Below are 27687 nucleotides of genomic sequence, written 5' to 3'. Positions count from 1 at the left end.
TTGTAAAGGAAGAAGTCTTTGGAATGACAAATATAACTGCATGTGAGCAACACGGAAAGCTTCACATAGTGTCACCTGGCTCCTTATGACAGGAAACAACAGACATCATTGTCTTTCTTCTAACGGAAGAGGAAACAGTCTCTTATTTATTGTCTGTTTGTCTATTCAAATCAAAAACATCAAATCCTCAGTCTGGACCCAGATACTCTGTGTTCTCCGCTGCTGGGATGTGTCCATTTGTGTGGGTCTTGAAAGTGGGGGTGAAATCCTGTTGGTAATCGGGGTTGTCTATGCTATTCTGGGGCTGGTATTTCTGAATACTGTGGACTGTGCCGTTGGAAGTGAGAGGGAGAATAGCGGGGTATGGGACCTCATTGAGGTACTCGGGTCCGTTGGTCCCATTCTTAAAGCAGTTTAGGTACTCAGTCTCTGTGTCATCTGAAGAGATTGTGGGAAGAAGGGTACGAGGAGGACCAGGGTGCTGGTAAATGGGATTCATCATGTCTGAGACTCCATTCTGGTTCATGTAGTCTGTAAGAAAGACAGCTACATTAGCAAAGATACAGGAAAGTTTGGAATTTAGTGTATACACGGCTAAAACAGAAACTACTAGATCATTTATAATGGTGGATTTACATATCTTATCCTTTATATACAAATAATATCATTGCAATGCTGGTCATTTTCAAATCCCCAAGTACCTTCGGCAGTTAAAGGGATACTCTACCAATTTTTCAAATAAAGGAATAGTAAAATGCCTTTGGAGATTTCTGAAGTCTAATAAGATACTGAAGATGTCATCAGAGATATCTTGGCTTCTGCCATAGTGATTTTGATATAATCTAAATCTGCCTTTTCCCAGTTTTTGTAAGTGCACTGCCGAGTCAGTGGAGTGGTCCTTTAATGGCAGCAAGTGATGAGAATCAACAGACAGACTTGAAATGTGCCTTAGACAACCAGCCCAGATTGAATTTAGTTTAATTTGCTTTAATTTCAAATCAAAGTTTGATTATTGTCACATGACAATGTAGATGTGAGGAGAGACTTCTGAAAAATCGTTCCTTGTGGTGCATTCAAGGAAGTGGTTTGCTGTCAGAAAGCATTGTATTTATGAACTATGATTTCCAAAAAATCCAAATCATTAGTAAACTTTGATTTAGTTTATTTTGCAGTTGCCTGATGTTAAACTTTCCACTAAGGAAAAAAGAGAGAAAAGAAATACATCTATTTGGTTTTTAAATATCTTAGATTTATACACATATTGTACTGTAAAAAGTGTATTGGCAATATGCTCTTTTGTCCACTAGATGTCCCCCATTCACTCGGATGACAGAAAAACAGCCACTGAGGGGTTTTGAAGTTGATGGAAACTTGCCTGGAGCTGGCTGGAAGGCGTCTTCTAAAGTTTTGTCTGTGGGGTCAGGAATATACCGAAGAACCATGCTTCCATCTCTGCTTGGGAATCCATTCTGTAAGAAAAAATAAGATTTTTAGGGCTGTTGCACTCTCAGTCATTTTCTTTAAGTGTTTCTTAAAGGATTATGTTTTTTTTCTTACCAATAAGCCATTTCTGCCATGACATGCTCCAATGCTACTGTTGAGGCTCTGCCATAAAGATAAAGTAAACTTTCGTTAATATCTCCACAGCAAAGGCTATGCAGGAATAGTGTTTTATAGAATTGTAACACATTTGAATAAGTGTATATTCACCATAATGCAGACACTGTAAGTAAGGAAAGGTTTAATATGCAGCCAAACAGACTATTTCAATGAAATGCATGACAGCAACTTGGTCTACTGTGCTTCATTTTGGACTTAGGCAAATTATTGATTCTCACTTGCTATTATTTATAGTTTTTTCTGTTTGTTTTCCTTTAGTCATTGTGATTTATTTTAAAGCAGTGGACAAAAAGTTCCTTTTGAATAGTGATAGTAATGTGTTTTTATGGTATCCGAAAAGCCATAGCTGTCACCTCAGTACAAGCTGATAAGGATTGAAATAAATGTCCACCAAGCAGATTCATATTCATTCAAGCAATCTGGCTTTGTTGTGTCTGTCAGACTCTCACAGTCAAGCGACTGTAAATGGTGTTAAACCATGGAAACCGAGCGAATAAAGAGAACAGAGTGACAGCTGTGGCAGTGCAATTACTTTCAACAAGAAAAGGAAATTGAACACACTGAATGAGTGGCCATCTGTAAAATTCTTGACCCATACTGGGCCATGCCCCAACGATGATATTACAAAAACAGCCTCACTCTGAGTTTTTATTGGACAAAGATTTGAAAGTTTGCATGGTTGTCTGCAAAGGTAATTAAACTTGAAAGCTCATATGAGCTAAGCAGGCTGTGAGTGGCCAGCACCGAACCCAGGTAGAAAAGTCAGACCTACGCATGGCTTTCACTGAACCAGAGGTAGAAAGGGATCTCATCAATCAAAAGGCACCTGGGAGGAAATGTGGGAGAAGGGATGACGACGGGGCAGAGTGGGCAGGGATCAGAAACAGGAGAAATATTCCCTTTGGTGACCATTAAAAAATTAGGGTAAATGGGGTAAGCGGGGTTCAGGCCAGGTATGACTGGACAGTCCAATTCAAGTCACTGTTCTGCTTCTTCTGCTTGAAATGAAAGCTAATTATTTTCAACAAGCTGAAATATGACTATGTTTATTCCATTCTGACTCGCAGGGTAATGATTTATGCAGAAATCCCATTTCCCAAATCACGATTAAAATAGCCCAATTACATTTTCAAACAGTTCACTGCATGTTGGTAAACTGTGCACTGCTGGTGTGTGTCAATTTCCTAAATCAATTAATGTTGCTTGTTCTGGGAAATCAGCTGGTATTCCTCTTTCACTTGTTTGGATAGAGACATTGTACAGAGATGCATGGTGGGTCTGGTGTGCATCTGTAGTAGTACCTTTGCCTCATTACTGTACTGATTCACTCTATACTGGCTGTTAAGTAAAGTAGCAAAGGGTCATGGCATTAAACATTGTGGCAATATTTGGTTTAAGGTTTTAGATTTCTTTAAAATCATTGCATGATTAGAAATAAATGTGTCGGGCCAGGTCAACAGCTGGTACATTTTAAGTGTAGCTAACTGTAGCTCAGTGTTTCCCAAACTTTGGGGAGCGATCAGCCCTGTAGTAATACCTATGTTTTTATAGAAATTTGGTATTTTACCCTCCACGGTAAAATCTCACACCCTGGTTTTCTTAAGATTTATCTTAGTTGTTTCATGCTCTCTCCAGGACTCTGTCCTATGTGTGATTTAGGGGCCAATTGTGTGGAAATTAGTGGCGTCTAGTGGAACAGACTTGATCACCTGAAAAAAAAGGTAAGAAGCAGAATCCTCTTACACAGAGGCCATCATGTTGCACCACCACATTTCTCAGTAGCCTAGAATGAGGCCAGATATGACTGGACACTTTGCTAATCCAGTTGGTTGTGCTTGGTTGCAATATACTTCAGACCACTGGTGTCACAGTTAGGCTTTTTGAAGTTAAAAATGTCTTTTAATTAATACAATTTTTCTTTTTAAATATTTAAATGCCAGATCCCAATAAATAAGTAAATCACCAATCTTCAAGTTTTCCAAATATACAGAGATACATTTTTTTATTTAAATTTTGAGTTGCCAAAATTTTGACCATAGTAGCACAAATGTAACCTTAAAGCTGCTGGACAGACAGTCTGATTGCATGTGTATTTTTTGCATAAACAAGCTTACCGTGGAGTGCAGCAGCGGGGTGTGAGAAGTGCTTGGGCTGCTGAAGAAACCATGTTGTGGTACCAGGTATTCATCTGCATCGACTGCATCCTCCATGTCCTCCCCGCTGATCAGGCTGCGGTAGAATTTAGTGTCTGTAGGACTCGGCAAGTGCATGCGGTCATCACCCTGAAATAGAAACAGAATTAGCCTGGTCAGCTTTGCGAATCCAGTTGGTCACAAGATTAAATAAACTGCAGATTTAAGCATGTCAGAATTTGTGGTACCTGAATGACAAGATAACGAGAAGGATCCCGAGCCATTTTTGTAAACTCAGCTATTAGTTCCCTGAAACGAGGTCGGCTATCTGCATCGATCATCCAACCTGTACGGACACATCAGCAGATATCATTATAAGATAGAAAGACTTTACAAAAATATTCTCAAAAGAAATTACAGAGGGACATAACCATTATCTCTGGGGAAATTATTAGAAATTGGCTGTAGCAACCAAAACAGTAAATTCAATGTTTTACCATGAAACACACTTTAGAAAAGCACAAATATGGATTGTGATGATTATACTTCTGTTATAAAACCAGCATTCCACCAAGCTTACATTTCACCATGATCATATACACATCGATGGTACAGATTGGTGGTTGAGGCAGACGCTCCCCTTTCTCCAGGACACCAGCTATTTCACTGGCTGGAATCGCATCATATGGTTTGGTCCCGAATGTCATCAGCTCCCAAACTGTAACACCTACAAAAAGCAGGACAGTTGGTAAAAGTCAGTCCAGTGAGCTGTTGCTGACTTTGTTTTCCTCCCCATAAAAGGGAGGAAATGAGAGTGACAGGATGTAAGCTTAGCAAATATCACACAGTATCAAAATAGCTATGTTGACAAATTGGAGTGGGAGTCAGCAGGATGCATCTCTGTGTTGGAGGAACAGAGAAAGGGAAAAGGAGGAAAGGAAGCCTGTCACTTCTGCCAGGGTCTGCTGATAGTTTTGCCATATTGAACGGAAGGCATGATCAAACCCCCGGGAAAAGAAGATTTGGATGGTTGGTTGTGTGTGTGTGTGTGTGTGTGTGTGTGTGTGTGTGTGTGTGTGTGTGTGTGTGTGTCTGTCTGTGTGTGTGTGTTTGTGTGTGTGTGTTTGTGTGTGTGTAGGCATCTGCACCTATGTGTGCTTCCAAGCTGGAAGCACTATTTATGTGGGTTGAAGCAACAAGCACTTCTGATGTTATATTGTCCATCTGAGACTGCTGGTGTGTAGGTGTATGTGTTACTGTACCTGTGTCCTAGAAATTGCAGATGCTAGCAAGATGTTCTTATTTTATGTTCTTGCATTTTGATAACTACATCCCTATTACATCCAAAAACAACATCCGATCTGAAACTGACCGTCCTCTCTCTGCCTCACTAGCTGTTAAAACACTTTATTTAGCAATGAATATATATTCCTTCGGTGAGACTGTCACCAATATATCTAAAAAGGTACAGCATGCAGGACTCATGAGTTACCGGATAAATCATACAACATGCATTCATAATAAGAAGACTTACCATAACTCCATACATCACTCTGGTGTGTGTACGTCCTGTTCAGGATAGATTCAAGAGCCATCCATTTTATTGGTACCTGTGAAATTGAAGTTTAATAACTTAAATACTGTAATAATTTTGCATTTGGTGGTAAAAATGCAAATTCTTTTTCCTCTGAGCACCACAGATAGATATATTTAATTATTCAAATTATTCAATGATATATTTATTTATTGAGTGACAGCTACAATAATTAATTATAACTTAATAACATCTTGTCACATTTGGCTTCTTTACTCAACGTAGCAATGGATTCATTACATATTACATATGTAATGTAGATGTACTGTCAGCTAGTGGATCAGAACTGAATTAAAAATGATAATTTTTATATATTTTACATATTTCACATTTATAAATATAAACTAAGGTACGTGTAGACTTTATTATATTTACAGTGTGTGAGAAGCAATGTGAGGCCATCCGGCAAGGCTTCTTGTGATGTTTTCAGCACAACTCAACTGTCCTTTAATATTTAATTTCCAGCATAGTTTAATGTTGCAACTATAGTGAATAAAGGAAATCTGAGCAGATACTTTGTCCAGATGTATTGGCACAACATCAGTGCAGTGTCAACATCTGTCTCTCAAGTGTGGGCAAGTTATAAAATACAATGTAAATCTCTGGACTACAAATTAACAGTATATCTTGATTATCAGTTACTATCATTAGTTTGGAACAAATGACTTATGTTATGTTTTTTTATATTAATGGGTACTACAGAGAGGTGTGTGTGGGTCTCCCTGTAGTTTCTCACAAGCACATTTTTCTGCGGGTAAAAATAGTGCTTACAATTACACAAAGAAATGCTGATAAGTGAAGGAACTTATCTGATTTGTCATTTCTCTTAGAACTAAGTTCACTGACATGAACTATTTATACCCTATCACTTACATAAGATGTAATCTAGAACAAAACTACAAATGCAAAAATACAATGTATCAGAAAGTCATCCATCAAAAAACCCACCCATTTTTTCAATCATAACAGGCTGGAAATACACAAATAAAAATATGTATATGTGTCTTTTTGTTTTGTTTTTAAAATTAAGGCAGCTTTGTGTCTAGATGCAACATTAATTAATGAAAATTACGCAAAAACATGAGTTTTAGCGTGACCATCAAACCCATAGCAGAATGTAATGATCAAGAAGGCCAAAAACATCAAAACTGGAGAGAGGAATGTTCTAAACTTTAAACACTTTAGACAATAGTCTATTTTAATCTCCAACCAACCTTTCCTCCATCTGCATGGTATTCCTTCTCATCTGCATTGAGAAGCTTGGCCAGACCAAAATCTGTGATCTTGACATGTTGAGGAGTCTTCACCAGGACGTTCCTGGCAGCCAAGTCACGGTGTACCAGGTGGCGCTCCTCCAGGTAGCTCATACCCTTTTGTCAAACAAAAGATGAAATACTGGTTGTTACATAAGAGTGGTGCTATATAGCAGTAGCTGTCTAGTATACTGTAGCTGGATTCAAATGTGTCAAAACATATAAACTATGCTTGATCAGACAAGATAAAAGATCAAAAAATGCTGAATAGCATCATGAAAGACTTGTCATCATCAAATGATTATTCACGTCATTCAGCAATGTTTCATAGTAGTTAAAGCCTGTGTGCACTTTTCTTTCTAGTGGTGACAGAAAACCCACACAGGTATATTATTATTACAGGTAATGATGATAAAAAAGAAAGAAACCACTAGATACCTTTAATTATTTTAAATAATTACTATCAATTTACTATTAATAACTTAATTCTGCATACTGCAAGTATGTAAAACAACCACTACATAAATGTTGAATCTATTGAACAGACGTTACCATGTAACTGAATGCCTTCTTGAGCTTTCTCTCTTACCTTTGCTATCTGCACACACCAATTGAGAAGGCACTGGGAGCCGATATTGTCCTTGTTTTCTTTGACATAGTCCAGCAGACAGCCGTAGGGCATCAGCTGGGTGACGAGCTGCACTGTGGAGGTCAGGCAGATACCCAGGAGACGACACACATGGGGATGTTCAACACTGGCCATCACATAAGCCTCCTGGAGAGAGCATGTAGTGATAAAAAATGTTTTTCTTCTTGTCATTTAATGGGCAGTCAGGTCACACAAACATCAAAACCCAACACTATTACCGAGTGTATGGGAGGTGCAACGATACATAGCCTTTATGCTATCTTCCAATTAACAAATATTGATAAAAGGAAACGTGTATAATGGCATGGCAGATACTATAGCTTGAGAAACATAACATTTGCAATAAGTTTCTTAGCAGTAGACATACCCAGATTATGTGGGTTGGAAACTCACCGTCAGCACAACAGAAAAGCGACTTAAAAGAAGGAGATAATCCCCACTGACCTAAAACAACAGGCATCCAACAAGGAGAACCATGCAAACACTTCAAACTAAGCTTTATTTAGCACATTTCCTATCATGAGTACCGTACATTAATTGTATCCAAAATATTTTCTACATGCCTATTACATTGTTTAGTGAATTACCACTTAAATGCTAGGGGCTCTGTAATTCTGACAGTCTGATGAGAATGGGTTTTCAAAGCACGTTTGATTTAGTTTTTTCTTCAAAAGACAGCCTCTTCCCTTAAGCCATGAAGTTCAGTGTTCACCACAACTTCCACATGCAAAGTGACTGAGCAACACAACCACAAAATCACAGGATCTAAGATGCACATTCAGCTGTTTGCATAATGCAGTTTTAACAAGCTGCTCTCTCAATGTGGTTACAGGCTGCATTCCTTTCCAGAACACCTCAGCCTTGGATTACACACCAACGCCCACACACGGTCCTCCAATGAATTAATCCTATTTCCTACAGCCCATGAGAAGGCCACCATGTTGAAACATGACACATTCTCCATTACAAAGAAAATAAGAAGTCATTAGTTTGAAATAAAGGTACATATGATATAAATTGCAGGACACATTACAGCTAAATTGACATCTGGCGGGCAATAATTGTCATTCACTTGGTGCAATACGAATAGATTCTTTTGAGCCTTTTAAAGGACCAGTGTGTTGGGTTTAGTGGCATCTAGTGGTGAGGGTGCAGATTGTAACCCCCCTTAAGCATATAGCAGAACCTATAATAGTCATGAAACCCTTGAACAATGTGGACAAGAACTATCTAGATTTGTTTGTCCATTGTGGGCTATTGCAATTACAGTATAACAACAAGGGATGGTTATATTCCATTACTCAATCAATCAATCAATCAATCAATCTTTATTTGTATAGCGCCAAATCACAACAGAGTTATCTCAAGGCACTTTACACATAGAGCAGGTTCTAAACTGAACTCTTCAGGTTTTAACTTTAAAGAGACCCAACATTCCCACTTGAGCAACTACCAATCAATACCCCTAAATATTACACATTTATCTTTTAGATCAAATCAAAACAAATATATAAAATGTGTGTGTTCAGTTTCTATGTTTCATATTTTGCTCTTCAGCCACAGTCCTTTCACATCAGTAGCACATACTTTACTGAAGTACTACTGGGCAAGTAACATTTCAAATGAATAGCTGTTTTGCTTGTGACATAGTATTACTGTAAGTCTGAAGTCCAAAAATGTACCACATAAATCAGTGAACTTACGTCTAAGATCTCTTTGTTTGCTTTTGGTGATGTGGCCTCTCTCAAAACCTTGATGGCCACTGGGATCTTCACATCCTCTCCCTCTGGAACCCACTGGCCCTATAAGGACACAAAAATGTGGTTTCATAGGCTTTAATTACACCTGAATCATCAAGTGAGGTAAAATACAGCCAACATTAGAGCTTTAACACACACACACACACACACACACACACACACACACACACACCTGACAGTATTATTACAAATATGGACATGCATATACTGGATGAGTGCAGCCGTCCTGAATGTATTCCATTGTATTCTGTTTTATATTTGTAATGACATTTCCACAGTCCCTAAACTCAGAGGGGGGATGTAATTAATTACCTTTAGTCAAGTACTGGAGTACTACTTTATGCTTTTACTCTATTACATTTCAGAGGGAGAAATTGTACTTTTTACTTAATTTTAGATGCACAATATATGATGAGCTTATATTATAAATAATAGTTCAAATTGGTTGATATTTTTCCTTTGGTAAAATATACCAGAGACTAAACCTTCCCTTAAAGGTAGAATATGTAGAATGAGCAGAACAACGCCATCTAATGTCTCGAGATCGTAGTCACAACAACCAAAAAGTAATTCCAGCAGTCGGGTTGCCAGGTCCGGTGCCGGATTTTATTTTAGCTCTAACTCTGTAAATATACCACTTTATCCACATGTCTAACCTTTTTAGGCGGGAAAGTAGCCCTTTAGATCCACAATGTGACGCTAATTTGTCCAAATAACATCTGCTTAAAGTTTTGTTCCTGCGAATTCGGAGCCACTCAAGTTAGCCGTAGCGAGTAATATACTTCCGGTCATTTTCACAAAATAAAACACCCGTTGCCTTTTATTATTAAGAAAACCATAACGATAGAGTTGGTGCTTTTATTTTGAAAACAGGAAGCGAACATACCCTCGCTGACTTGAAACCACCGAGGTACATTACATTGTAACACGCCAGTAGGAGAAGCAGCAATGTCTCTGCACGTACTGCCTAATCCTAAACACCGATTGGCTTGTGTGTGGTGTCGTCAGAAGCAGAAGAGGCTCACGGTCGTAAACATCTAGTCACGTGTACTCTGAGATGGACGCGCAGGTCAGGAAATGACGTAAACGGACCGTGTATGGTTTGTTATTTGTGTTATTACGTTACGTGTTGGACTAAATACATGGACATATTGAGGAAAATATTCCGGTTTTATGGAAACGGATTTCATATTTCACAAGAATGGATACTTGGCGAGCTGTACATAAAGTCCTGTGTCATAAGATGATCGTTGTGGATAAAGGGAAGACTTTGAAGGTATGTAGGCATTATAGCTTTTCTCACTTAGCTGAGGGGCTAGCCAAGCTAATCGCTAATACTGTTATGGCTGTGAGCAACCATATAAGTCGTGAGTGGTCTTGAATGAATCAGAACAATCTAAGATTTTCAACAATGTACGGCATGAGTATATATGTTTAAGGGTTGATGTTTAAAACATTCAGAAGAACGTGTGGCTACCTCCTAACATCCGTCCCGTCCCGTGAACGGAACAGCGTGCGTTAAGAGGTTAATGATCAAATATCAAAATCCGAATAGCATCAGAAAGTCAACCCACTCTCCACATTTCCATTGCTACCGTTTTGATACTTCATGGTACACAAACAAATAGCATCTCATATGAAAGCTAAGACCCTGGCGAGTTCAATAGTACCACTATTATTGCGCTAAAAACTCAGTGAACCAGCAGCATACAAAGGTAAACAACCACTTATTTACAGCGACTAACAGATATTCTGTCTTACCTTCGAAGTTTTGTGATGAAAAGTTGTACTTGAGAGCAAAAAACGCTGGTTTTAGTAAGTCCAACACGGCCGTGTTTGTTTACAACTCCATTTCACCCAGTGCCAGCCTACAGTAGCTGCGCCGGAACAACAGACAACCCTGGCAACCCGCAATTCCGGCCGCTAAATGGCTGGTACAATGTACACAGAACGTGTCAGAACGTCATTGTCGAACCCGTCTAAAAATATTAATTCAGACTAAATATTTTTTTTATGGAAAAGCAATACTTTCATTCTGTACCCCTCAAAACGCCCCGTGGCTGTATTATTTAAAAAAAATATATAGCTTTTAATAAATATTCTACATATTCAACCTTTAACAGAACTACATTAAAACTAACCTTAACCAGATCCAAAGTTTTAAGCTTTAACCGTAAAACCGAACCAAACTATTTGAAGAAATGAAAATAGTCTAAAATATAACGTCCACGCTGTCAAGGACTAAATTCTAAATTATCCTCACAAGGATAGATATACAAGAATACAAACATATTTGTGAAGACATTGTGTTGTTGTGTAATTTAAACTTAATCCTACCCTTAACCTAAAACAAACTTGGAAATAAATGTTCAACCTTCTGGAGAGCAATGTTTTTCCCCAGACACAGAGGTGAGTCCTCATAATGTAGTGCATACACAGATGTCCCCACAATGTGATTAATTCAAGTACGCACAGTGAGAGTGAGAGTGGAGTCACTCATGCATGAGCTTACAAGTTAGAAATGTGTCTTTTAATTGAAAAATTGACAACAGATGTAGATGAGCGAAAACACTGATGGGTGTTGGTTATAAAAACTTGGCACATGCAGTACTGCAGCTTTAGTAAAGCTCAGCACTAGAGAGGAAGTTTGACAACAAGGCATTTAAGACAAAAACCTGAGGCATGTTTTTTTTTTTCTTTTACCTTGTAAACCGTCCCAAAAGCCCCTGATCCTAGGACTTTGATTTTCTTAAATTCAGGTTCTTTCAGGATCCGCAGCAGAGCCTGGTTTGGTGCCTCGCCGCTGGGAGTCAGTGGTTCAACCAACTGAGAAAAAAAAGGCTTGAATGTTTCAATTCTGTCTCACAAACAGCATTAGTGATTCGTTTACAATGAAAATGATCAAATATAGTAGGAGATAAGAAAGCTAAAAATTGTTCTCTCTGTATACAGCAGACTGGTAGCTCTATAAATTAGTCTTTACACCTTGATGTCTTAGTTTCCTCATCTTACCTCTCTCTCTTGGAGAAGTCTGCGCATTGTCCTCTTCCTCTTGATGTGGCGTCGGCGTAGCAACACAAAGACAGACAGGCCTGCAACAAGGACAGCCAGCAGACCACCGACAACACCGGCCGCAATCATAGAGAGACCGGAAGGGCTGAAAGACAGGTGATTTAAGAATACAGTTAGAAAACAGAGCCAAGAGTTAATTCAATCAAAGAGGAGTGATGAAATTAAAATGAGTCTATCTTCGGCAGAGGCAGCATTAACAACCAGTGTTATTTACTTACCTTTTTCTCTGGCAGCCTTCAAGACCACGCCCAATGCACCTGTAAACAAATCAGTACAAAGAATCTAATGTAACTATACCATCACTGCAAAGTCCTTTGATTTCCTATAAAGCTGAACGATCAGAAAAAGGGCTTTGCAATCTGAGTCCATCAAAACATACCCCAACATATCTGACTTAATGGACAGTACAACCATGTGCACACAAAATAGACTACAAGCAAAAGCATCCAAATTCTTTTCTACAAGTCTAAATGCCTCAAATGTATGCATCAATCACTGAGGTTGACTGGAGTCTTTTTTATTTTCATTTAGTCCAATGTAGTCAGGAAATACCAAACTGGTGTCATAAAAATAGAACAAGACAGATACTTTCTTTTAGTGGTTGAAAAGACAGGATATGATAGTCTAGTATCCCACATTCCCACATTTATCAGTATACAACAATGGCTGAATGTTGGTAGTCCATCATAGAGAATATTAACTACACTTTAATATCTGTCAATTATTATTAGAGTTATTATTGTTTTGTTCTATACTGCAAGGATGACTTACATCTACAGAATACTGAAATGAATAGAAACCAATGGCAAACTGGAAATTACAAAATAAGCATTCAGAAATTTTCTAAAACATTGTATGCTGTGGACAGGTCAGTACTATAAAGCACATTTGAGCTGTGAATAGTGAATAGGCAAAAATCCAAAAGCCCAAGTATGGTCCGCAACATCTCTGCTAAATTGTCCGATTTCATCATTAATATAAGAAAGAATTGCCTCATGTTGAAAGCCAGCTTCACTCTTCAATCTGTGCCAACAATAGAAGAGCCTTCTGGCTTGGAATGTATTTCTGCTTGAGCATTCCACCATACAAATGTTTGCAACATGGTGGAAATGTGCTGCCAGTTCTCAGGTCAGTTGAACAATGCTTTTACCCTTGAGAGCAGTTTTTGTGACATAGCTGGCACACTTTCATCTCATCTGCGTATTTCCACACAAGTGTGTCGTCCTCCCCTGGCACCCCTTGAGGACAGCGAGACACACAGAACAGTCCATCTCTGAAGTTGGCACACTTGGTACAGTTTCCAGAACCCTTAAAGTAAAAAAAAAAAAAAGAGAGAGACTCATGATGTTTACAGCTCAGTTGAGAGTAGTAGTAAATACTGTGTAAACTGCACTCATAGTAATAATTTCTCAGAGTAAGCTGTATCCATCTTCTTTATATAGAAGGAAAAGTCTGGCAATGAAAACCAGGAGGTCAGGTGCTTTTAGTTTAGGCTGAGACAAATCAGTAATCTGAGGCACTCTTTGCAATCAAGTGCTGTAATTTAATACTTTGTGTATATTTGCCTGTTTCTCAACCTGTCTACCTCTATTTCCAATGCCCTATTATTTCCCTGAGTTATATTCAACTGCACTAAAAAGTTGCCTGAACTTGTTGGTCTCAGTCAAAGGTGGGATTATGAGCACATAAAAGAAGACCGTTAGCCAACTAGATGACACAGCCACACCCTTTGCTCAAAACAAAACATGTCTTGAGGCTGCACCGCAATGTGGTCTACGGAGGCTGCTGTTGATGGAGAAATTGGTAGCACTAACACTTCTGCAACAAATTTCATGCAGTGTAATTGTTCATTTGTGGTACCCTTTGAGTTTGAGTGACCGGCACAAAAACATGAAATTTACTGTTGACATTTTAGATTAAATAAAGTTCACAAAGCCGTTTTACAAGACTTCAAGGGGATGATTATAATAATAACAGTTTAGTTGTCAGTGGCACACGTACAGGAGCACTGCAGGTTGCAGTCCCATTCATTCGCTGACACTCCGGGTGACACTCCATGCAAGTTTTATTCACGACTGCCTCCCGTGGCTCTCTGTAAAAAACAATAACAAAGCTGACAGACTCTCACTGCTGGCACACCTCATTTCAAACAGTTACACGTGAAATGAAATTCTTGATCCTTTTTTTGAGGGCAGAAGTTAAATTGTAAGCACGTCGCTATTCAATGTTTGACAGAGATCTGCAAAGATAAACAGATGTGAGTGAATGTGCCATTTCAGCTACAGTGTTTGTCTTATATCTACTGAAGGTTTAACTTCAAAATACCGTGGATCATATTTGGTCTTAGCATTGCTTCTATGATCTAATATCATAGACGCTCATTGTATGAAAACAGACTGTAAAGGAGTAAACAGATCTGATATTGAGGCTGTTTGCTTTCCCAAAATAAGGATCACTGCATTTCAGGGCTTAAAAAAGGCAATGAACCCCAGATTCCTCCCTTACCCTTCCAGGATGTTGCAGGAGTCAACACAGCTCCCATCACGGCTGTAGTCACGACAGGCAAAACACATATCCGGACCCGGGCCCCAGCAGCCTTCTATGGTACACTTCCTGTCACAAGTGTTGTTCCTCAGGGCTGAAAACAAACATACAATCTCAAGGAAAGATCTTTCCCGTATAATTATCCAATTTTTAAATTAGAAATCATTAATTAAATCTGGCTTGTGCATTGCGTAATCAGAAATTGCCAAACAACACAAGGGATACAGTCAGATCCTTGTGTTTGGCAATTTCTGATTTCTGATCTACAGTATATCAATTTACCACATGTGGAAGTATCAACATTTTCCCCTAAAGTAACACTTTGGCTGTCTGATTTGAAGAGCCGTGTCCAGTGGCTTTTGTTGGTGTAGCAGAGGTTCTTGTTCTTCATGATGAACACATCTCCATCGCTAACCTCTTTGAGGGAACGAAGGCCCAGGTAGCTGACACTGAGCTGAGTCACCACCATGCTGCGGCTACCACTACCAAGGGAATAGATGCAACAGGAAGAGAGGAAGAAAAAAAAGGGAAAGATTTTATTACAGCCTTGAATAACACTCTGAATCTACGGGTGGGGGCGGGGGGTGGTCTTCACAAAGAACATACCGTTTAGTTCGTCCTCGAATGATCTCCAGATTCTCAAAAGGACTGAGTGAACTCATGCTCTCTGGCCACGTTTGAATCCACAAGTACCCTGAAGCCACAAATGTTTTGTTAATTGTTAGACGCTTAAGTGTGCATTTATTGTGTCATGCATTACTCAGGTCTTACACAATCTTACCAGTAATTTCTTTAACGGTCTTAAATACATCAAGCTGAGCAGGGTCCATCTTTGGCGTTTTGGTGTATGGATCCCTAAAAATAACAAGAAAATATGTTACCTGCCATAAGTAAAGGTGCCCAGTAATCTATTGCAAATACAGTTTATATAGATGGGCATGAAGGCTGTAATGTTGTTAATGTCCTTGACTTACCCATAAATTGATGTGTGAATGAAAGCGATGTTACCAGTGATTTTTGTGCAGTTTTTAAAGGAATCAATGTTGGTTGCATTGATGGACAGGGTGTGAGTCAGGTCTCCTGTTCCAAGTCCATTACACACTGTAAACAATTAGGAAAACAAATATAAGTACTGGAAAAATGTTAGCCTTGTTCTGGTTTGGAGAAAAACCTAAACCAAAATGAGCAGTGCATTCTAGAGAAATCAAACTGTGACAGAAGTATTCGGACCCCTTAGAAACAGTATGAGACAATAGTAATGTGAAAAAGTTTTCATGCAGACAGTGTGCCCCTTTCAGTTTTACATTGTTATATTATAATATTGGCTTATTAATACTGATGCACAAACATGTAAGAGCATTTTAATGTTGCAGTTGGCAGAGGTGGAACTTTATCCAACATATTATTATATATGAATTAAATATTAAAAACCTAATGATAAGGGTTGTTTGTAAAATACAAATCTAGTAAAGAAAAAGGCTGTTTTCTTGCTGAGAGTTAGATTAACAGATTGCTAACATTCTCATGTCTGTATGCTAATAATGAAGCTATTTAAAGCATCCAGTTAGCTTAGCTTTTGCACAAAACAAGGAAAGTGCTAGCTCAGCACAAAAATTAACACAATCTGTCTGATTGTACATGTATAGCTCACAAATAAACACATTATATCCTTAGAGTTTTAAGGGGTTAGCTAAACTCACATACATAGCCTATGTCAGTCTTTAGGCTAAATGTAACTCTCAGCAAGAAACAGAATAAGCATATTTTTCACATTTTTAGTGAACTTGAGTGAACTTGCATGCTCATGCTTTAGCTCCTTTAAGTATACTCTATGGTAGGCTACCTGTCAAATTAATACTATGGCATAAAAAGTACAATATGTAAATGTCCTTAGTCCACCACTGCAGACTGTATTAGCTGTATGAGTCAGAAGAATGTACCCCGGTTGCGCAGTGATAGCTTCAGCATACCTTTGGGACACAGTCCGTCACATTTGGCGCACTTCCTGATTCCTCCCTCGTCCACCTCGTATGTGTTACCACTGCACGTCCGCACACATGCTCCATGATCAGTCACAACATAGTTATCTAGGATGATTGCAAAACACAAGACGTTTACTTTATAATAACTTAATATTCATAATTTACAGGCTAATTATTGTAATTATAAATATTGTAATTATTGCATTTTGGCACACAAAGCCAAAGAGACAATGAAAAGCAATCAATTTTGCCTTTCTGTTAAATAACTTTAAGGTACATAGCAATACTGTAGGTCAATACAGGGAAATGAACGGTGTGAGTTAAACTGAAACAGAACAGTTGTTGCATTAACACGCCCTGAAACTCAATCATTTTCTTTTCATGTTTATGCAGTTTATAATTAAACCAAGACAAACTGTAACTACTCAATGTCTAACAACCCTGAAGGACAACCTGGGCATTTGCTCAGCATACCACAATGCATCATGTGTTTCACATTGGCAAGTGAGGCCTGCTAGATTTATTTAATTTATCTTGACTGTCAAGACAACAACTACAGTGCATGCTCTTTATGTATGGTAGAAAAACATCAATATCTAAAAGTAAAAAAGGAAGATGAGTTTCTCTGTTTATAGTCACTCTTACGTGGGCAGCTCTTGACACAGGTGGCCCCAAAGTTGTACTTTCCATGTGGGTTGGGTACCAGCTGGTGCAAGTTGGGGTCGTAGCGCAAGAGGCCCGGACAGGAGTCTTTACACACCCCGTCATCCTGGAAGTCCCGACAGGCCTGCAGCATAGACAACAGTCATCCAGTACACTGGGACCATAACTGAGCCCCACACTAATGAGAACACTGCATTCCTTTATCACAGCCTTGGCTTAATCTTAAGAGTTGGACAGAGAGAAAGAGAGAGCAGAAGCTGATACCTTAGGCACTGCCAAGTGCAAGATTTAATCAGCAGTTATACGTCTCAGTGGTACGGAAACCAATAACAATACTTCTATCATGAAAAACAAATGCCTCTGAGTGAGAGCTTTGCTTTCTTAGAGGCTTCTCATCAATATGTGAGGGAGAAACATTCAGTTTGTCTTCTTTGATCACCATTATGCCTGTCCCTCATATGAAGGTGTGTCTTTCTCTCACCAGACAGTCAGTGGGCCTGGGTCCTGTGCAGCCTGCTGCACAATGTTCATTACAGCAGTCACTGGGTGAAGGTCCTCTGCATCTCTTGGAGCACTGCTGTGCACAGTTCAGCTTTGTTACTGGAGATAGGAACAAGACAAATTTAGTGAAATGACAATTGATTTGTCTTTGATTCTGAGATGATATTAACTATCTTTGTCAATGTTCAAATCATGGTAATTCATCTGGAATGTGTTTGCCAAGTTTCACCTTGCTGTTGCTTTCTGCTAAAAATGTTAATAACCAATAAAGCAATGCAAATATAAATGTTTTCCTTTGTTAGACAACAAACAAATTGTCTAACAAATTATGTTAGACAACATTGTTTTTTGGTAATATAATATATACAGTATACAATCAATGTAATATTAACTAAGAGGATTTACAGATTTCAACCATAATACAGTATCCACTATGTAATAAGTGTTTGTTTTACATAATAAAGTTAAAACAGAGATCAAAGCTTACAGGTCTGACAATTTTGAGGACCAGATGCCCAGCATGAACCATTGAAGCAGCTTGAGTCACACTTTTTACCTATAAAAACAGACCACGAGAAACAGGAACAATGTTTACTTAAAGCCCTTGAAAAGAGCAGATCTATAATGAATTACTTCCAGTTTTTTGCTGTAAAATGTGTTACTCACAAAGTGGATTGTTGCTGGCCATGGGGAGCTCCATGTTGGGTTTGTTGTCAGTGTTAACAATATCATACCACTGTATTGTCTCCACATTGCATAGCTGGTTGGTTCCAAACTTCACACCTCCTTTAAGAATTTCTGTAATGAAAAACTGCTATGTGAATTTTACACACACCAAAACAAAACCACATTTTAATATTCACATTTTCACTAAAACACTGCACTGCCATAATATGAAATAAAAGCTGAGTTTTATTAGAAGACTTTGTGAAAAATCCTGTCACAGAAAACATGAACATGGAGAAGTGGACTGACCTGTGAGGCTGGTCAGAAGAAGCTCACTGGTGCCTTGACCTGTGGTTTTGTTACTGTTAGCAAGCACAGCGAGGGCAAATGCTCCCTCATAGAGGGAATGACCACGGATGATGCGCAAGTTATCCAGAGAAATCCTAGAAGCTGTGTTGAGGGCAATCAGGACATAGCCTCCCACTTCTTCAATTGACTGTGAACATGAAAAAAAACTGGTTTGATGATGAAGAAGCATGTGCTTAAGTTGACTAAATGAATTGGCAATGAATAGAATTAAAAAAAAAAAAAATCTATTAATCTTTTAATGCAATATGGTGAAATCAGTTATAAAGTACTGTATTAGTAATGCACTACCCCTATTTAAAATAATATTTTGTTTGATAGACATATTTGCATCGTCACTAAAAAGATCACTGTACTTTATTGGGTTTGATTAGTCTAACAACTTTTTCAGAAAACATATATAATAATACACACTGTTACCTGTAAATGAAAATATACTGTAGATAAATAAATAATTTTTTTTTAAAGTACCAAAAGTTCTTGTTACCAATCGTAAACCTTATTGCAGTGAGCGTATGGTAACAACTGAACCATGACAGTTCAATTATAGAGGCTTTATTGAGTAAAATCAAACTGAAACTGCAAAAGTGAAGTAAAAAACAGGATTTTAAAAAGAAGTCATGTGCCCACGCCCCAGTGGAAACACTCTTAGAACTAAGGCATGATATGTGCTGACTGTATATTATTCTGTGTTTTTGTGTACATGCAGGCTTGTGAATGTGGGTGATCCCTAATCACATCTGTCTGGCGTTCACAACATAGTCATTATAGCTGGAGTTCAACCAGAGCGTTATAAACACACTCCACCACCTGTCACTACAGACCCACTCTCCACTGATTTTCCTTATCTGTACCGAAGCGATAAGAACGGTGAAAAGCCTGCAAAGATCCAAGATAGATTGTCTGGCAAAAGTGCTTCAGACCACCAAGGAGACAATAAAAATAGATGGTATGGGACCTTCTCCTATCTGTGGTGTGTATGTTTAGCCTCCAGTGCTAATAACGTGCAGTCTTTACCTTGAGGAAGGAGAGGTCACGGTGCTCTTCCATGTAAGTGACCTCCAGATTCTCCAGAACCACAGTGCAGTTGCTGTAAGTCTTCACCATGTTCAGGTAGTGGTCCTCTTTAGAGCCAAGAAGGTTTAAACGGTTGGTGATACCTTGACATACTGCAGAGAAAGACAAAAAAATGGGTAAAGTCATTTGAATAAAACTTATTCAACAATAAGTTGTAAATCATCTGTAATTACAGAGCAATGTCACAAAAGCATTTATTCAGCACCCACAGTGCTATCAGTCAGCTTATGTAATACACTGGCTCAGTTTATGACTTTCTGTGTCTCTGTTTGTGAATTCAGTCGGCGCAGTCATAACTTGGCCAGCTTTCATGTAAAAATAACCAATCTGGGATGCATCTACAATAGAAATCCATTCTCCACGACGCAGCGAGTTCACGCTCATGAGTCAAAGTGAGCTGGCTGTATTTATACTGGCAAAGGCCTGTATCTTTCCACTGCTAGGAAGGCTAGTTAAAACAACTACTGCGACTGGCAGTTCCAGGCTGTCGTGTCATTTCAGAGAAAAGATTTGGTGTGTCACAGATTCCATGGGATTTGTAAGTGCATTTCTTGCCGGAACGTTAGCTCTTTAAATCTCATTATAATTAACAGTTTCAAGAACCTCAGCCTAGTTTAAGCATCAGATTTTAGGGCAAGGTCTTGACATGACTTAACAACAAATGGAGGCTTAAATCAAATGCAGATCTGTGCACTTTCTCAAGTTTTCAGTTCCAGTAACAACAAAGCCGTTGATAGAGAGATTCCTCTGTTGCGTGTACAGTAACCTTCAAGCTGGTCAGACGGGTTCTGACTGGTACTGGAAGAAAGAGTCAGCTGTGTTGAACACTATGACTCCCCTCAAACACACAGCTATACGTACACGCAACACTCTGCACACACACATAGCAATAATAATGATAATAATAATAATAATAATAATACTATAATTTATTTTCTTCTTTCAAGTCTGGATTTATGGGTGAAGGTTTAATGTGTGAAACAGGTTCATAAAAACAAAAAATTCCTACTCCTGTTTATTACAAATGATGGCGTTGGTGTAATGTCTCTTGGGTCACATTCCACAACATGTCTGCTCTTGAATGCAAAGAAAGCCAAAACATGTGCTCCAGATTCTTACACACACCTCACAACACTGCACGTAACCGTTCACATAAATGCAGGCATTTCCAATTTGTCACATTAAAAGAAAAAGAGAAAATCTCACATTTAATCTTACTCAGTTTAATACCAGGAGTCAACATTATGTTAACTTCCTTCTCTGCAGTGTGTTTTACTGTCATGATGTTATTTTGAGTTCACACAAACCAACAGCGAGAGGCACCGAATCAGCGAGAATTAGGCACAAACAGCTGTCACCCACCCTCCCTCTTCTTCCTCCTCATTAGTTTGTCCCTGAGGGATCTTCCTGACATGAACCCCAGTCCGCAAGCCTAACGCCTAGGCAACAGAGGCATACTAGCGAAAGCAAGCTGACCGTTTTAATTAGAGGAGCCATGTGATATGTAATTAGCCCTCTAATTATTACTCATACTGAGAAACCAAACTGTAATAAACAAAAAGGTTGTCATGACTGTGCGGCTGTGAATATTAATCAACCTGATTTGGACTTCCCAAATGACAGTTTGCTAATAGGGATGCTGATTATGTTTAATTGGTTTGTTGTTATGCCATGTACAGATCAACTATATATATATATGTCAACTGCATACAGGCTGCTTCCTCTCTGAATGTCTTCTTCTGTTAACATTTATGATGAGCAGTAAAGGCTTATTGTAGCAGGTGACTAAAGGTACAATAAAACTTCCCTTACCAGAGGCTCAGACTTGTGTAGCACACAAAGAAAAAAAAAACTGTTTATTACTCAAGCGAGCGAGCAGCAGTCATAGAAAAGATACTGCTTGTCCAGTTCTTGATTTAATATCACTATTGCAGGTGGTAAATGACCTGATATTCTACCACCATAAACTAACTTCCTTATCAGACTACACATGATAAAAACAAGTTCAGGTTGTATTATTGTAGATGTTTTGACTGAGAGATGTAGTAGTCTCATACAGTAGGGATAACCAACTAAATAATTTTAGCTAGTTTTATTTTCTTTTAACTCCTGTGTATTAATACATGAGTAGGTTGTAGTCATAAAAAGGTTGCAACTTACAACTGACGTATAACTTGCAAACAACATTTCTGCTTGTGGAGAGAGACAACAGCTAGCAGGCAAAAGAATATGCAGATTGGAATTTACAAGAAACCCAATTTTTCCATACCACCTGAATCAATTTTGACTCATCAAACAAACTAAAAACAAAACGTACTGTCTGCAGTCTGCTAAAATACAAGGGTGAGGCTTGTGGTGACATAACTGATACCCTGACAAAGAATAATTACCCATTGCTTCACTTCCTCCAGCTGTACTGTCGTCACAAAATGTCCAGGAGGTTACTCTAGGAGTAAGGAGTGGCAGTTCTGGTGTATCTCTACCTCAGTACTGTATGTATGTGTATGTGTATGTGTGAGTGTGTCAGTGTGTGTGGGTGGGTGTGTGTTCTGGCATGTGTGATACTCTTGCAGAGAGACTGGGCTGTAGAAAGCATTCCCTGGATTGCACTGTGTTGATCAGCACCCAGTCAGAAAGCTTGACAAAAGACTCGATAAACCCGATCATTAGTCATCTAAGCTTGTTGCAATGTGCGGTCGCATATCAAACTTTTGATGTTTACTTGGGGACTAGTGTTGGAAGTCAAGGGTGTGTGGGTAGATATTCATTTCTTGAGGCTATATCTGAGCAACTACAGGAAAATAAACTGTCCAAGCTTGTTGTATGATTGAATAATTAGTTCATTGAGAGCATACTGTACCTCTTTTTTGAAGCAAAGTTGAAAACTGACATGCTACTGTTACAGTCAAGGCAGGTAAAAATCTGGAATAAGTACTTAAGTCTCCCTATATGGTTCTTAAAAAAGTTCAAACTTTACTTTGATGATGTAAAGTTGTGTATCTAGAGGCGAAAATCATGTTTCAATGTAAAGAATTCAATACAACATCAGAACCTACCAGCAGACTTTTGTATTGAATCTCAATGAAAAGTCTCAGCTAAATTTAAACTTGTAGCATATGTTTTTTTTTTCTATTGTGTCTATTTTGTCTCCTTACTTGAGCAGTGTTGGCACCAAACTGTAAGATTTTAGCTTTGAACTTTGAAGGCGAAAAACTTATTTGACAGAAAAGCGGGTAAAAGTGAAGCAGGGTATAAAACCAAAGTTACATTGGAGAAAGCTACAGTAAACTTTTGCAACACTTTAAGTAAACATGGTAGGCTCAAATGAACAAAAACCACCCACGGAAAGGGGTGAAATTACATTTTGAGGTCTCATTTACATGTTTGGGTGAAACTTTGTATTTTTCTTCAGAATGAAATGGGAATAAATAATGAAAGTAAAAGCAAACCAAACTTTCCTGGGACATGACAATAACTTCCCAAACCTATTGTATGGTTTTCTTTGGCACTCTAAGTCATCTACTATACATCTAAATAATCCTACTTTAGACTTTACTACAGACAACAGAAATGGCCCTGCCGCGTTCTCTTCCTCTCATTCCCTACCTGCAATTAAATTACACTGTGTCCAGAGTCCGGTAATCACATTTTCGGAAAACTTATACATAATTAAAGGGAAGTACCAATGCTAACTGACATTCTTGTTTATTTCTCTCTCCGAGTCAACAGCATTACGGCAAAATATCTTATGTAACTCAATCTGCAGTGTTCCTCCGCTGATAGATAACAAATCAATGCCAGGATTAATTCCCTTATTTAGGTGTAAATAATGGTTAACCCCCTCATATTTCTTGGCAGATGTACGTTAAGAGGATGTTGATGAGAGGAAATAAATGCACATTCTGCTTTTATTGGCCTTTGTCCGGGCTACTTTGAATTTCATTATATCCAGACCTTCACATTTCAGGGAAGCATAAATCTCCCAAAGCCCACTATCAGTGAATGAAAGGGAAAAAAACAGACTTCCTGTTCTCTTCTTTCTGTGCAATCAGCTCCTCCTCTTATATTTTATGGGCTGAGATTCAGAAGATGAGAGATCAAATGTCATATAAAGACAAAACCAGTACAAACAAAATAGTCATATGTGGATTCTATGGAGGTCTACTATATTTGTTAAAATATACTTTGTAGTTGGACTTAAACATTCTTGATATCCTGCTCTCAGTACAGGGGAAATGCAGTCTTCCTTTGCGTGGGAGATGGATCAATCCCTTGGAGAAAACATCTTGGGGCCTCTAAAAAGAAAAGGGGGGGGGGCAGTAAGGACTGGAGGATACCCCCACCTACTCTATCCCCCATCCCTATTGAATGCAACAACACAAGCCCTCTGACATCTCAGGAAGTTGATCTTTGCAAGGGGTCAATTCCAGGCGGCTACCCTGCGATGCTGAAACAAATGGTAGCTGATTGTCATCTCCAGGGGAGGAGGACAAGAGGACAGTCTAAAACTAATGTACCACTGGAGAAAGGAACGGGATGGAAAGGAAGTGAGAAAAAAAATGAAAAAGGAGAGTCTGGAGTGGTTTGTGGTTTAGCTAACAGACATGTAGATGGGATGTAGTGGCTGGCTGTTGGGCCAAACTGCGGAGAGGGCGTGTAAAGCCTCAGATATGATGTACGAACATGGCTGACCTTTCTTTGAAGGCTTACAAAGAGGGGAAAAAAACTTTGGAGCACCCAGCTGTGGCACACAAGCAAATGAAGCATCTCACAGGATACGTCATGTCCTCTTTAACAGTTTAGCTCCTGTGACTGGCCCCTGCCTTGAGTTTGAGCACATGTCAGTGGAGTTTGGTCTACTAAAAGCTAAGCAAAGTGACCAAATAAAGACCAAAAAGGCTAATGTTTACTCTCCGCTCCTGAAGAGTGCTCTCTACTCGTGAGTGAGACACTCCAGATACCTGTGGCTGGGTCCATCATAATGTTTACTCTCCACCTCAGCGTGAGGAAACCGTGGATTTAGTTTCCGCACAAACACAAGAATACAGGGGTATAATCACACTCTTGCATACAGTGATCAGCATTTCATAAAAAAGTAAGTGTTTGGTAGCCATGTTGGAAATTTCCAATTTAGTTTTGAGATATTTGTTGTATTTCTGCTGCTACCACAATACATTCAAGTTGAACAGATTTGTTTAAATGTTCATAATAATAAAAGAAAATTCACCAAGAAACTGTGTCTTTATCACTCTGGATAATCCACACACCTCACTGGCAGCAGGTTTTATAGGAACCACATTTTTGGTATGAAGTAGTTCCACTCAAACCTGCTTCAAGTGAGGTCTGTGGATTATCCAGAGTAGGAGTGAGACCATTTCTGGAGAATTTCCTAAAGCTGCTGTAATCATTAATTTTATGATGAGCCAAACAATTACGTGTTATGGAATCGCTTGTAATGGCAAACCGACAGTGAATTATCAGCAAATCTTGCTGTTCTTCTTGGCTCTACAGATTTAAAGCATCTTTCAACTCATTGCTTTAGTTTTATTACCTGCAACTTTAACTGGTTTTGACTGCCACCATTCTTATCGGTGTAGTTTTTGAAAAAAAGTTCTTTCAAACCAACTGTCTACTACCTGCCAGGCCCCAGAACAGCACACTGACATAGTCAATGGACTGGAGCATTTACTGTAGCACCTAAAGAGCCAGGTATTTCCCCAAGCATTAAGAGAGCACAGAACAGAGCTAAAAGAGAGGAAATATCAGATTTTTCTTCGCCTGCAGGTCACAAAAAACAATCCAATAAATGCCAATGTTGCTCTGTTTTCTAACATGTTCGACCATAACAACTTTATAAGATGATAATATCTTAATGCTGTGTTTAAAGCTTGTTGCTTTGCCACCAAATGGAAAAAAAAATTACAAAGATTGATTAATACAAGTTTTAAAAGCTATGGGCAACAAAAACTAAATTAAATCCCCCCTTTCCCATAATAAAAAGCAAACATAAAACAAAACTATCTGCAGGGCTACAAAGTACAAAAGGTAAATGAGAAAATGTGAATGAACCCTTTAATTTAGAAAAAGACTAATCTATGCTGTGAATAATCAGCACACTGCACATTCATCTCAATAGTCAATGATGCCTTCATTACTCAATAGCGATATCCAATAAAGAACAGATATATACACCATATACGATAGAACATGAGTTAAAAAGGCATAAATTACAAGCACTAAATTGATATATTGTAGTAAGGTAAACACAGCTGCACTTTTATTACCCTCCAGCTGTAACTAACATACGAGGGGCCTGACATGATGGTCCTAATAATCAAGCAATACATATAATTAGCCAGATCATTTTCCCATGCACATGCCCTGTTGGAAAGTCCATTAGTCATCCATAAGGGCACCAAACAACCCCATTCCTGTTACCCAAAACTCACACAACCTCTGCTTGCCCCAGCCCCATTTAAAGTCCAATAATGCACCCACCATTCTCTTGAAATGTTCCAACATTCAACCCACTTCCTCTTTAAAGTCCAGACATTCTCCCTATTGAAGACCATTCAAGCCAAGGCAACCCCCCCTCCCCTTATTTTCCCCTTTTTCTTCTCTCTTTCTCCTTCCCTGTTAAAACCATCCTCCTCTTCAATCCCACAGGAAGCATGAGAGGAAGACTGGAGAGGGAGTGGGCGGCAAGCGCACTGCCGCTAACTCACTGCTCAATGTCTTTTTCTCCCCCCTCAACCGACCGTCACTGAGCCTCGCCTGGAAAAGAAGAGCTGAGGACAAGAGGCAGAGAGAGAGAGAGAGAGAGAGAGAGAAAAACAACAACCACAAGCAAAGAAACCCACACATTTCACACATCATTCCAGCAGGAGAAAGCAGCTGTGATTTGGGAATCCCCTGTTGGTTTAAGCATTCCCAGCTCAGAGCAGAAACCCCAGGTTGGAGCACATCAACAGAGAGGACAGATAACTCTCACTCACTAGACTCCTCACAGCCTTTCTACTTAAGGGTTTCTTATTTTAGACCGATTGCTGAGAGGCTCATTTCTGTGTAGGTCCAACCGCTGTTTTGCAGCGTTGTCTGCCAACAACTCTGTTACGGCTTTAGTCATGTCTCTAGCAACTCTGCCCCACTGGAGTCTTCACAGAGAAAGACCCCATAAAAGGAATATTCCACAAAAGCCCCAGGGTTTGCGTTAGTAAGCTTTACTCTGTTGCTCAGCCCTTACTCACCATCTCAACCTCTGCTTTACACATCAGCAAGCCGTTAAATCCACTGATGAGTAGTTTCTTCCTCATGCACACTGGCAGAGGGCAAGAGTCAGGGAGAAATGGAGCCCAGGGAATTAGTTTGTACAGCCGAGGAGCTCTCATAATGTTCAACACTGTGAAAGGGTATTCTGTTACATTTTGTGATGTACTCGCCAAAAGCATGACCAATTTAATTTGCACAAGGAAGCTCGCAAGAATTTTTAGCAATGTCTTCCTGATGACACATCAAACTGAAATGCTTAAAATGTAAAGGAGTGTCAGTGCCAAGCACTTGGGGCCCCAAAGTACTCAGTTATAATCTTCAGAGTATTTTCAAAACATCTCCTGCATGTGAACAACAACAACTGACAGAAAATGTTGCTAGTGTTTCATCAAGCCCACGACTCAGATTTCAGCTATTGTTAACACACGGGGCGTTATCCTGTTCCTCACAAAAAAAGAACATCACACATGGTTAACAAGCCCCGAAACAATGTGTTAGCTTGTTTAAGATGATTATGACTGAGGAGGGTGGTTGTTTCA

General features: G+C 39.0%; 1 protein-coding gene across 1 annotated transcript in view; it reads right to left on the bottom strand.

Moving 5' to 3' along the window:
* Positions 1-106: 106 nt before the first annotated feature.
* Positions 107-27687, bottom strand: part of egfra (epidermal growth factor receptor a (erythroblastic leukemia viral (v-erb-b) oncogene homolog, avian)) — a 39335-nt gene continuing 11754 nt past the window's right edge. The window contains exons 2-28 of the mRNA XM_053329377.1: positions 19820-19971; positions 18746-18932; positions 18437-18568; positions 18258-18326; positions 17751-17869; positions 17252-17393; positions 16595-16711; positions 15599-15725; positions 15406-15479; positions 15231-15318; positions 14907-15106; positions 14586-14718; positions 14082-14172; positions 13231-13388; positions 12299-12337; positions 12021-12165; positions 11712-11834; positions 8952-9050; positions 7189-7374; positions 6561-6716; positions 5287-5362; positions 4333-4479; positions 4001-4098; positions 3735-3902; positions 1558-1605; positions 1376-1469; positions 107-531 (exon numbers count right to left, since the gene is read on the bottom strand). Of these exons, the coding sequence (XP_053185352.1) occupies positions 188-531; positions 1376-1469; positions 1558-1605; positions 3735-3902; positions 4001-4098; positions 4333-4479; positions 5287-5362; positions 6561-6716; positions 7189-7374; positions 8952-9050; positions 11712-11834; positions 12021-12165; positions 12299-12337; positions 13231-13388; positions 14082-14172; positions 14586-14718; positions 14907-15106; positions 15231-15318; positions 15406-15479; positions 15599-15725; positions 16595-16711; positions 17252-17393; positions 17751-17869; positions 18258-18326; positions 18437-18568; positions 18746-18932; positions 19820-19971 (3512 nt within the window). The 3' untranslated portion in view covers positions 107-187. The remainder of the gene's footprint in view (positions 532-1375; positions 1470-1557; positions 1606-3734; positions 3903-4000; positions 4099-4332; positions 4480-5286; positions 5363-6560; positions 6717-7188; positions 7375-8951; positions 9051-11711; positions 11835-12020; positions 12166-12298; positions 12338-13230; positions 13389-14081; positions 14173-14585; positions 14719-14906; positions 15107-15230; positions 15319-15405; positions 15480-15598; positions 15726-16594; positions 16712-17251; positions 17394-17750; positions 17870-18257; positions 18327-18436; positions 18569-18745; positions 18933-19819; positions 19972-27687) is intronic.

Source organism: Scomber japonicus, chromosome 12 (assembly GCF_027409825.1).
Source record: "Scomber japonicus isolate fScoJap1 chromosome 12, fScoJap1.pri, whole genome shotgun sequence".
Classification (NCBI taxonomy): Eukaryota; Metazoa; Chordata; class Actinopteri; order Scombriformes; family Scombridae; genus Scomber; species Scomber japonicus.
Note: the sequence above shows the minus strand (reverse complement) of the source record. Positions and strands in the feature narration are given on the sequence as shown.